At 40.7% G+C, this 11117-nt stretch overlaps 1 protein-coding gene across 2 annotated transcripts; it reads left to right on the forward strand.

Moving 5' to 3' along the window:
* The first annotated feature begins 2352 nt into the window (after positions 1-2352).
* On the forward strand, positions 2353-7635 carry asb6 (ankyrin repeat and SOCS box containing 6). 2 transcript variants are annotated; one of them, XM_068704164.1, is made up of 7 exons: positions 2353-2426; positions 3184-3305; positions 3483-3664; positions 4816-4922; positions 5026-5134; positions 5229-5315; positions 6391-7635. In XM_068704164.1, the coding sequence occupies exons 2-7, from the start codon at positions 3196-3198 to the stop codon at positions 7110-7112; spliced, it is 1317 nt and encodes a 438-aa protein (XP_068560265.1). In that variant the 5' UTR covers positions 2353-2426; positions 3184-3195; the 3' UTR covers positions 7113-7635. The 2 variants fall into 2 exon arrangements, with proteins under 2 accessions (XP_068560265.1, XP_068560264.1); XM_068704163.1 differs by having other exon boundaries at positions 2365-2438.
* The last annotated feature ends 3482 nt before the right edge of the window (positions 7636-11117 follow it).

Below are 11117 nucleotides of genomic sequence, written 5' to 3' on the forward strand. Positions count from 1 at the left end.
AGGGATGGAGCTGCAGTTATCGCCTCTCTTTTTTTCCCTCTTTGCCTCCAATCCACCAATCCAGCTCAAAATTAGATGGATGGAGAATGACAAACAGCACAGAGGGCCATATTTTTTTGACAAAGCACTTTCGTCACATATAGTATGAAAGATTTTATGAAATTTAGTGACTGTCTGAGTGCGTTTTTTGTTGGATTACATTTTTGGCTGACTGCTAAGCTTTAACAGAGGACCAAAAAACACCTGCTCAGTATTTCAGGTCATGTTAACTTGAGCATTTCCTCCTTCTACCTCAGGGAGAATACAAATAACAGTGGCTTACAGTATTTTTTAAGAAGCTGTTACAAACCTTGTATTTTGATGACTACAGGCACCTGAAATGCAACGCTTTGTGAACAACATTGACATTCGCTGTGCCATAGTGATGTTCCTAAACTTCCTCAAGAACCTGCGTGAATGTTAATCCTCAGAACTGGAAATGTGGGCCCTGCAGCTGAGATGCTTTCATCGCCAAACACCGGATGTGTGTTGCCACCTACTGTTATTGTTGTCTGACAAGAAACAGTATGCTCTTGCGACCACATGGTGGCAAAGGGACAAATTAACCTCAGAGTGAAAAAGAGAGATTGTGTGCTTCACCCGGGGAACCCCCGACAGGTGTGTGCACAAAGTCTTAAGCACTAATCGCTGGCAGATTTGTTTAAAGAGAGGTAAAGTAGATTATTTATGAGCACATGGCTCAAAAATTTGGAATATAGCAAACGAGACTTTAACCACATTAGAGGGATTCTGAGCAGCCTGCCATGTGTTCAGGGAACAATTCTTTATTGATCGGGTGACTGGATGTGAAAATAATAATTTTCCTGAAAGTGACAAAATTAGAATTAATCAAGCCTTGATTAAATTACGGCATTCTGTTTTCTACTTCAGAGGAGGAGCTCTGAGTATGGCGAACAGATTCTCTCAGGACTGATTGTTTGCATTTTTGCCCATGTTTACATGAGTGCTTGTGTTTGCCTCCATGCATGTGCTGTACAAATGTGTACCACTGATTGCAAGCTCAGAGACCTGTGTAGGCCAGTGATGCACTGCTGCCACCTAAAGACTGGGTTTGAATCAACCATTTTTTGGTCTGCAATCATACAGCATACTGTACTTTACCTTACATAATACACACACAACTGCAGTAAAAGCATTGAAATGATTCCCATCTTATTTATTGGTTCATCATCATTTTATCACATTTTACACAACAGAATCTCTGGTTTGCATGTATTATTAATACAATAGGTACAGTAGGAGCTTCACATAAAGCGCTGTCATTAAGGGCACCAAAATAGCTGTAAACAGAAACTGTTCAGATTTTTCTTGTTACTGAACGTTGCTTTTTCATCAAAGTCAGTTAAAAAATATCTAATTTTCAATGTCATTACCATATGCTGCGTTCAAAATTACACACAGATGTGTTAAAAATTATATTTTTTGTAAGAGAGCATATAATTGAACAGCCCTCAAAGCGAGCCATCTGTCACCAAACCCAGACACGGCAGGGGTTTGTTTCCTAAACAAAGACAAAGGCGACTGTTACCAACCAGATGCTGTCAGAATAATGGAGTGGTTGTCAAAAAAAATCTGCTGCTGTCTTAGACTAATGTGCCATATGGACAAAGTAAAAAAAATGACGAACTGTAATTGGTTGGTAAAATATTTTGTTGGTCACATTTTGTCTGTAAGAACATCAAACAAAAATGCCAAATGGTAATCAATGTCTTGATCTCTGGAAGAAGTAGACCTGATGAAAATGGTCTGTTATTGTGGTTTGTCAAATACATGACAGAACACGTTAGTGGACTGTGAATTATGATCTGTGAACAGTGTTGCCAGATCAGATTGACAGTTTCCTGCACAATCACAACTTAAAACCCACCCAGTTCAATAAAAGTCCTAACCTTGCTTGAAACCTGTAAAACCGTAAAACCATTACATGCTCAATAGAAAACACATCATAAGCATACAAAGCTTCATACCTGCACTAAATAACTAAATTGCTACAAATAGTTTAAACATTTTTTTAAAATCTATATATAATGTGGACACCCTGGTATGCTCAATAACAAACTACTGTTCAAAGAAAGAAGAAAAAAGCCTCTACATCAATCTTAGCAATTTCTATCATTGTTTATTTAATAACTGAGTGATACGCCAGATGCCTGGTTGCTTGTTCATTTATTCATTAATCTCTTTTGAGTTCTAAACTGGATACGTCTTGTTTTGTTCATTACATTGTAGCTGCAGGTCAAGGACAGAGCGTCAAGAGGAACCATCGTTGCCCTCTTGTGATTTAACGGGGAACGAAAACACCGTCGGACTGACGCGAATGACGTCGGCGTGTGGGGAGCTTCCGGTTTTACAAGCGTACAACTGGCGTGAGTGTCTGAGTGAGTTTATATAACAACATACCTTGTTAAAGTAATTTATCTCAATCACTTGGATTCATAATTTAGGAAACTAAATGAGTGATACATTTAGCCACCCATGCTAGCGTCGACTGTGACGTCTAACATGTGCCTGCTAAGTTAGCTCGCTAGCGTGACAATATGACGAGTAACTTGTTTTTTCTTAGAACATAAAGCTAGCCAAATGTAACGTTAACTAACGTTAAGAAGAAAGTTGAGTGGTGCTTGAGCAGAAATTACAAAGATACATTCATTAAGACAATACAATATTTTTTGCAGAGTTGCGAAGCGCAAGTTGTTGGTGCTTTTTTTTAAATACCAATGTCTGCTCATATGGACTCCAGTAAACATTCACTCAATTGCAACCTATGCACTTTTAATAGATCAAATAGAATAGACAGATAAAATGTGTGCCATGGTTCCTTGAAAGTATCAAACACTTTAGAAGGAGACAGCCACAGATTAACACGTGCTGTTTTCCTTTTACACAAGATTCAAATTATTTGCAATTTTTACCTCCAAATTATGTCAATTACATAACTAATACTGTTTTGAGAAGACGTTTCTATGATGGCTGTTTCTTACAATAGTTTATTCTCGGGTTCCCCAGTCAATTGTCGCTCTATGTTAAATATGTTGAAGGCAGGATGAAGGTTAAGCATGTTGGTCTGAAGAGAAGCCTCTGATATGACTTGTGTTCTCTTGTACATTTGTTCTCCGGGTATAGAGTGGAGGAGCCATGCCTTTCCTCCATGGGTTTCGTAGGATCATATATGAGTACCAGCCACTGGTAGATGCTGTCATGTGTGTTGTTGGACTGGAGGAAGGAGATGGTACTCACGAGGACAAGTAAAGCGAAGCCTTTCCCAATTTCTGATTCATAACTGAAAAACGTAGTTCTGTTTAAATTGTTTGTAGCAGTGTATTTTACTCCAGCTGTAGTACCATAACCGCTGTAACTTCAGAATGCATTCGATAGAAAGACAGTTTGTCTGAAACAGTGCTACTTTCTGCTCTTGTGTCCAGATTCCGGAGCCCTGAGGATCAGTCTGGTGCTTGTGGCTCTCTAGCGGAGCTTCTGGAGCGGGAGTCCCAGTCGGACGTGTTTGTGGAAGGCATCAGCTATGCTCTGTTTAAGGTGGCAGAGCGGGGACTAGTGAATGCGGCGGAAATCCTTCTACGCTATGGAGCTGATCTAAATTTTGAAGGTGAGAAACAATTACACAGTACAAAGTTTTTGTAAAATAACCAAGCACCTAAAATAGGAGTAGCCAGCCAGAGAAACCAACACACTGATATTGGTTACTCAGGCTATTGCACTCCATCCTACTTGACCAAATAGAAATATATGCCGTGTTGGCCACAGTAACTTTCATCTTGCTCCAGTTTTAATGGGTGATTGTTAGTCTCTGCTACATTGTCAGTTGAATTCATTAGAAACATTTAAAGACAGATTTTTACTTCGAAACATCAGTAGACCTGCCATATTTACTTCTTCAGGCATATTATAAATTGAGCGAGTTGTCGTCCATATACACTTGAGAGAATAAGTCTCCCTTTAGCAAATTGTAACGGAAAGTGCGGCATGTCTTCCAGCAGTGATGAAACCTGCCAGGGCTCAGCCAGACTTTGCTATGGTGACCTCTGGTGGGAGTAAAAATGTCTTTCCCTCGGGACATAATTAGGGAAACCTGGCAGAGGCTGCTTGATTCATCTTTTACATTTCTTGAATGCCTTTTTTTCAAGAAAGTTAACACTGACAAATTCTCCCTTGTAGCATGCAAAAAAGTATTTGTCATCCTTTTCCTTCCTGTTTAAGAATAGCTTGTGCCAGTTATCTGACAGGCACTGTGCTGAAGCAAGAGCATATATAGTTAGGATAGCTACTCGTCACATATGTGGAACTTAATCATCTTGACGCTTATTATAATGTATACATAAAATAGAATTTGTCATATAAAGATGTACGAAGTAAGTAACAATCAGTCCGTGCAGGTGCACTTCTGTTGCATGTAAAACTGAGAATTAACTTTATTATGTGCTTTTATACTGGATTACTGCCAACTGCAGGAGGCGAGAGAACACACAACAGCTTGAGAAAACATATGCTGCATTTGAAACACTTGGTTAATATCGGAAACACAAACAGATACAGAACAAAATCCTCTCACACATGCACACTGGGTTGGAGCCAATTGGTCACCAGAGCCATCATTATACAGGGGGTTGTGTAGCTTCACCCAGACACTTTTAAAGAAAATGTAGTATTGTCAGAAATCTTTATCCGTATGATTTTTATCTTTAATCTCTGTGATAAAGAATCATTGTGTTAATATGAATATGTGTGTCTACTCTCCAGACCCAGTCTCTTACTACAATCCTCTACACATAGCCGTTTTGAGGAGCAAGCCAAACATGGTGAGGCTGCTGGTCGGGCACGGAGCAAGTGTTGAAAAGAGAGACAGGGTGAGGCAACGTTCAAACTAGGATTCATGTCCTCTCTTGTTTTTGTGGTACCTCTTCTGTTTTCTTAGCATTCCATGTAAATAATATACATTTTACTTTGTAGATCCATGAGAGCAGTCCTTTGGATCTTGCCAGCGAGGAGTCAGAGAGGCTCACCTGCCTGCTCACCCTGCTGGACCTGGGTGCTGATGTGAATGCAATGGATAAACATGGTAAATTTACATTGCCCGGCCTAACTAAACAATATTAATTCTGCTACTGATTCCTTCATTCTGAAAACCGATTGGTTTGCTCTTGTCTCCAAAGGAAAAAGCCCTTTGCTCCATGCATTGGCCAGCAGCGATGGACTCACTGTGCATAACACAGAGAACATCCAGCTTCTACTTCAGAGAGGTACTGACTGTTAAACACCCTTCATCTTCACTTTGCCTTCTTGTCCATTTTCAAATATATATGTATTCAAAAATCTTTGGATAAAAGCGTCTGCTAAATGCCTGTAATGTAATGTAAATACCCTCTCAAACAGGATCGTGGTTAAACCACAACTTGTAGTGTGCATACCTGCCTGCCCACCTGTACGCATTTTGAGATCAAAGTAAACTGTCGGTGGTTGTCAGGCTAAAATATGGACATCATGTAGACTTCCTGGTCCTGTCTCTTTTAGGTAATTACAACCAGGTCTCGGGTCTTTTTCTTTTCTTTTTCCAAAGCCAGATCTTTTATAGAAAAATGTTCTCAAAAGTTTTTGATTGTTGATACAAATTTCCAGTCCTTCAAGATACATCTCTTGACTGTGACCATTTCAAATATAACTGCCTACTGAACATTAAAATCATACACATGAATCTCTTTGTCAGTAATAGAAGATATTGTTCAAATATCTAACATGAGTAAGTGTACCGTCATCTCTCAGACAGGTAAAATCATTTTATTTGTTTTGATTTAGTTGAATTAAGATTTTTATTCCAATTTTCTCAGTATGCCAGTTAAAGGAGGTCAGTAGTGAATGTGGAACATTCTGAGAAGAGAGACGCAGGTTGGGATACTGGCGTCCTGCCTACTGATGATTGACACCACATGATTATATATAATTTATTGTCATTTGATGACAATTAAATTAAAGCGTCATTTATTGGTTGTAGACTTGGAAAATAAGGACATCAGGATACCTTCTTCAATTTTCCCCCACCTTTTTTTGTAATCTGTTTCACAAGTCCACCAAGTCTTTGGAAGTACTAAATTGCTGGGGTACCCCTGAAAAAAGTCTAATTAATTATTAAAGCTGTAACCAGTAAAAGCTCTCTGAGCTATCCTCAGTAGTTTTGTGAGTTTCATAAAGGACCGAACAATTACTCTGTTGTCAAACGAGTCATTGATAAATATCTAAGGTACATAATATGCTCTAATGTGCATGTAACAGTTGTAAACAGTTTCAGATTTGTTCTGAGTGATGCTTTCTTCACTCCAGGTGCCGACGTTAATGCTGCGACTGTAGAAGGTGAAACAGTTGAGTCTTCCTTGGTGTTTCTAGTGAAGGAGGCTCTGGAGGCCAACGAGGAGGACGCTGCAGAGATCGGTAACTTCTGCTTGAAAACCACGCAGCTCCTGCTGGCTCACGGTGTGGACCCCAGCTGCTGTCTGAATGAGGATGGCGAGCCCTCCCTGACGCAGACGAGCCTGGAGCACTTTGACCTGCTCTTCCCTCTGGCTGTGCTCTTAATCCAAAGCGGGGCCTCTTTGGTTTGCTCCTATCACGGCGAGTCCTGTTGGTCAGGTTACAGCCTTCTTTTCCAGCGGCTGCAAACGGCCCTGCAGCAGTGCTCTGATCAAAGTCGCAGTTCTGAGCTTCTGGAGCAAGCTGAGACGTTGCTCGACTTAGCGAGGGTAGACGTCCCCATGCTGCATCTGCCTCTCAGGCTGGAGCTCCCTGTGCCCGGTCGGGACCCTCACCCTTACGCTCAGGCTCTGGTAGACCTGCACGACCGTGTAGTGCAGCACGAAGCGAGCCCTCCTGCTCTTCGATGCTTTTGTAGGGCATTCATAAGGAGCCAGCTACAGCCTTGGCCCCTGGCAGACAGAGTCAAAGCCTTGCCGTTACCCGACAGACTGAAAGACTTTATTCTTCCTGAACGCACATACACCCCAAAGCCTGGCTGGGACCGCTTCAAGCCCCAACACAGCCAGCGCTGACAATATAAGCTACTGAATATGTTGTGTTCTACCTAAAATCCAAATCTAACGACTGAACAGGCCTGTAATAATTTGTATAAGATGTCTGAGCATATGTGATTCATAAATGAACCTAACCCTAACAAACCATTGAGGCCTTTGTTTAATTATTGTTGTTGTCTGTGCCAAATTAACAGACACATGTGGGTATGTTTACTTTAAGTCTGTAAAAATGACCCTGTGGCTTTTAACTAGGTTCTCACTGTTATGATTAAACATCTGTACAGTTGAGTGATGTGTAAAGGGATTTGCAATACAAAATACGTGCCACCAGATGGCAGTGTTGCTCTTGTGTCTCAAAAGCCCCTCAGATGTCGGGGTCAAAGATTTAGTTATTCACAGTGCAGCCTACTTAAGTTGTTCCAGTGCAGTAGGCTCCATCTATATTTCATCTCGTCAACGTGATGGTGGTGTATTGTGGAATTTGTGTATCCCCTGCTTAATATGAAGTTGGACCAATAAAACAAGGCATGTGTCTCACCAACAGTGTCCCGGTAGACTTGTTCTATCCAGAAATATCTGTTTGTCAACATGTTACAGCTCGACACTGACCATGTAGTGGCACTGCAGCGCTGAATGTGACTCAAACTCTCTGGCTACTTGTTTGGAGGGAAATAATTGTTTCTATATATACCTTGTGGTTGTGTTCATACACCAAGCATCAGTTGAGTGAATGCTAAAATAAAGAAGCAGGAATATAATGCTGCAACACGGCAGGAACCCTGTAGATGTTTTGACATGGTGTTACTGTGACATCGTGTAGCTGCAGTGGCTGCTGGCGTGGAAAGTTTTGCCAAGCATTCTTAATGCTTATGTTTAAATTCAAATCCCCGTCCTCTTTTTTTTTTTTTGCTTTCCAACATGTACAAAACCCATTCTGCACATCCCGCCTTTGGTAATACACAAGCATTGGCTTAGAGAAACATACTATGAATGTACAGGAACACCATACAGTACATGTGTGTTTGCGTTCGTGTGTCTGTGTGTGTGTGTGTGTGTGTGTGAGACGAGCAAACTAAATAGGACATTGTGTTACACAACTAACCCCTTCCTGACATTGCTGAAGCTGGAGTGGCTCCAAGGCTTGCAAGCGCTCCAGCTCCTCTTGGTTATCTAGGTCACAGCCTCTGAGGAGAAGAGCCTCAGCAGCAGCAGCAGCAGCAGCCCTGCATGACACACGCTTCACTCTCCTGTCTGTCTCAATCTCTTGACAAAACCTCAACACTGGCCCTGGTCGAATGAGGAAGAGAGATGGAGGGAGGGAGGGAGGGGGTTGCAGGAGGCAGAGCAGTTTAAAAAAAAAAAAAAAAAAGTTAGAGACGTCATATGTGGAGTGGTTGTGGGAGCACTCATGGAGGACGCATGGAAATGAAAATGGCAATGTTGGATTACATTTATACAATGCACTAGCTGTAGGGACATAATCCACCCAACCAACAACCACAACAGTGGGAAAAAAACAGCCTTTCTCTGTAGAGTCCAATCCCTGCTTGTAGAAGGTGATAGAATAGAGATAGTGGGGGGGAGGGCTAAGGCAGTTCCCTCCATCCAGCATTTATTGGAAAACAGTGCGAGTGAAGCTCGGTACTGAAATTAGTTATTGATCCATTCTCTCCCTGAAGCCCATGGGTCTTTCCCACCACACCTGCTCATTCTCTCATAGCCTTTTCTTTCACTGCAACCCATTGTGTCTTTCAGCCGTTTCTTAGAGCTTCTGCGCCTTTTTTTTGCTGGTGTTGTAGATCTTTTATTTTCTTACAATCACCTTGTCGTACGGAGAAGTCATTCCAAAATATGATCCCGATAATAATCTACTCGAAAGTTTGATATTTACAGTATAAACAAAAAAATGTATGGGTTTTGGAGGGCAGCAAACGACTCAAGCCTCTGGTTGACAAAGTAACACGTTTAAATGCTTCTAAGTTAACAAAGTTTACACAGTATTTCTAAAATGAAATTTTGAAATGAAAACCTTATATAACATGCTTGCAGAAGCGTGGACACGAGTCACCTCTCAAGTCAGACTCTAGTCACAAATTGAATTACTTTAGACTCAATTTTACAAAATTAAAAAAAAGACTTACAACTCAACCTGGACTTTAACACCAATAACTGACTTCACTTGGACTTGAGACTTTTGACTTAAAATACTTGATTCCTTTCCCCAATCCTAAAGATGAAAAAGATGAAAAGTTCAGTCATTATTATAACAAACTTGTTTTCACAAATAAATCTTAAAAAGCATTCATAATTTGTATATATTGTTAGTGTTGGTTAAATTGCATTACATTTGGTGAAGAGCGCATTATGACTTGTTTTAAACTTAAAACTCAAAGTTTAGGACTTGGACTAGAGTGCAAAGACTTAATTGTGACTTTAAAACAATGACCTGGTCCCAACTCTGCATGTTTGGTATGTTGCCCTCTTTATTTGAAAGTCTTTCTTTCAATCAGTTGTTATTTCTTCAAATAACCTGTTTCCATGTTTGACAACCAAGTATTTGTTATTTTTCATCCCCAATTCTTGGTCTTAGCCAGTCCCTGACACCATCATCATCTTCAGCTTCAGACTATGAAAGCTTCACAGACTATGAACAAAAAAATAATACGCAGTACAAGGACTTTAATACCACATTTTGAAGGATGGAACCACAAAACTAATTTTACTGATATGAATTCATCAAAGTAAGAGACACTAGGCTCTTTTGCGAGATTAAAATGAACTACTGAAAAGCAGCTATGAGCATAAAACTTGCAGGGTGAATCCATTTTTTAGTTTATGCATTTGGACAATAACAGCTTTGATTTGAAATTCACTGGAATTTTTCCAAAATGATGCTGTTTTTTTGTTGTTGTTCATGTTGTTGGCTGAGTTCCTAGTCTGGCCTTAATAATCTTTTCATTAACCACTGTGTCACCAACTGAAAGACATTGTGGTCTGTCCAAGGCCTTTTCTTCTATTGAGTGCAGCCTGTGCAGAGTATGTATCTCCTTGTCTTCCAGTAGACATTGTCTAGACACGGGATGATTGCAGACATCACTGAACACTCAGCTGCTGCCTGAAACCTCATGGGAGTTGTGGTGGACTTTGGAGGGAAATGGCCTGCATCAGTGGGGGGGGGGTCACTCTCACACACACCTTTTAGATTGTGTATTTATGTGTTTGCCCATACATCTATGTGCTGTTTGTATTTGTTGGTGTGAAGGCAAGCGTGGATTCAGATGTGAGTGGGAGAGAGAAAAAGAAAGAGCGAAAGAGAGCGTAGACATTGAAACACAGTGTTCATAACCGCAGATGTGGTGACTTCATCTGAAAGAAATTTACCCCGTCCTAGTGCTCTGCTTGCGTTGATGGAGCTCACCAAAATTAATCGCTGTTAATATCAAGGCGAGTAAAAAGCAAACTCTCACTGGACATCAACTGCACTTATGCTCTCTCCATACAGCATATTTGAGCTCATGTAAGAAGATTGTTGTTTGGCTCAGGCACTGTTAAATGTAAAGCTTTGACTGGGTGTGGGGATGTGTGTGCGTGGGTTGTGGGGAGGGGGGGTGTCGGTTGGTCTCTGAGAGATGGTCGCAGGTCGCCGGGTTCACTCAGGACTAATCTCAGTGTGGTTGGATTGGATGCAGGATAAGTGAATCCTGTTGGGGCAGGCCACCTTCTCATTCTGCTCCAGGTGTTGGTTCCTACTTTAGTCTGACACATGCTGACTGTTGTGCTCACCAGCCTTTATAGTTCTCATTTAGCTTAACGCTTTAAGGTTATATTGAGTTTTTTTTTTAATATTTTTCTTTATATGTCAAGATTCAAATGCAATACTTGTTGGAAAATACTGAGAGATTGTCTTTTCCACAATTGTTTTATTCACTATTATACTTTTTCATACAACTCTTGCAGAATGTGTTTTCCTAGTTTCCTAGTTCTTTGTTAAACTTAGGTTCTGTTTTAAAACTCTTTCAACTA

Source organism: Cebidichthys violaceus, unplaced genomic scaffold (assembly GCF_023349555.1).
Source record: "Cebidichthys violaceus isolate CVI_PGR_0920_01 unplaced genomic scaffold, fCebVio1.0.p SCAF_9, whole genome shotgun sequence".
Classification (NCBI taxonomy): domain Eukaryota; kingdom Metazoa; phylum Chordata; class Actinopteri; order Perciformes; family Stichaeidae; genus Cebidichthys; species Cebidichthys violaceus.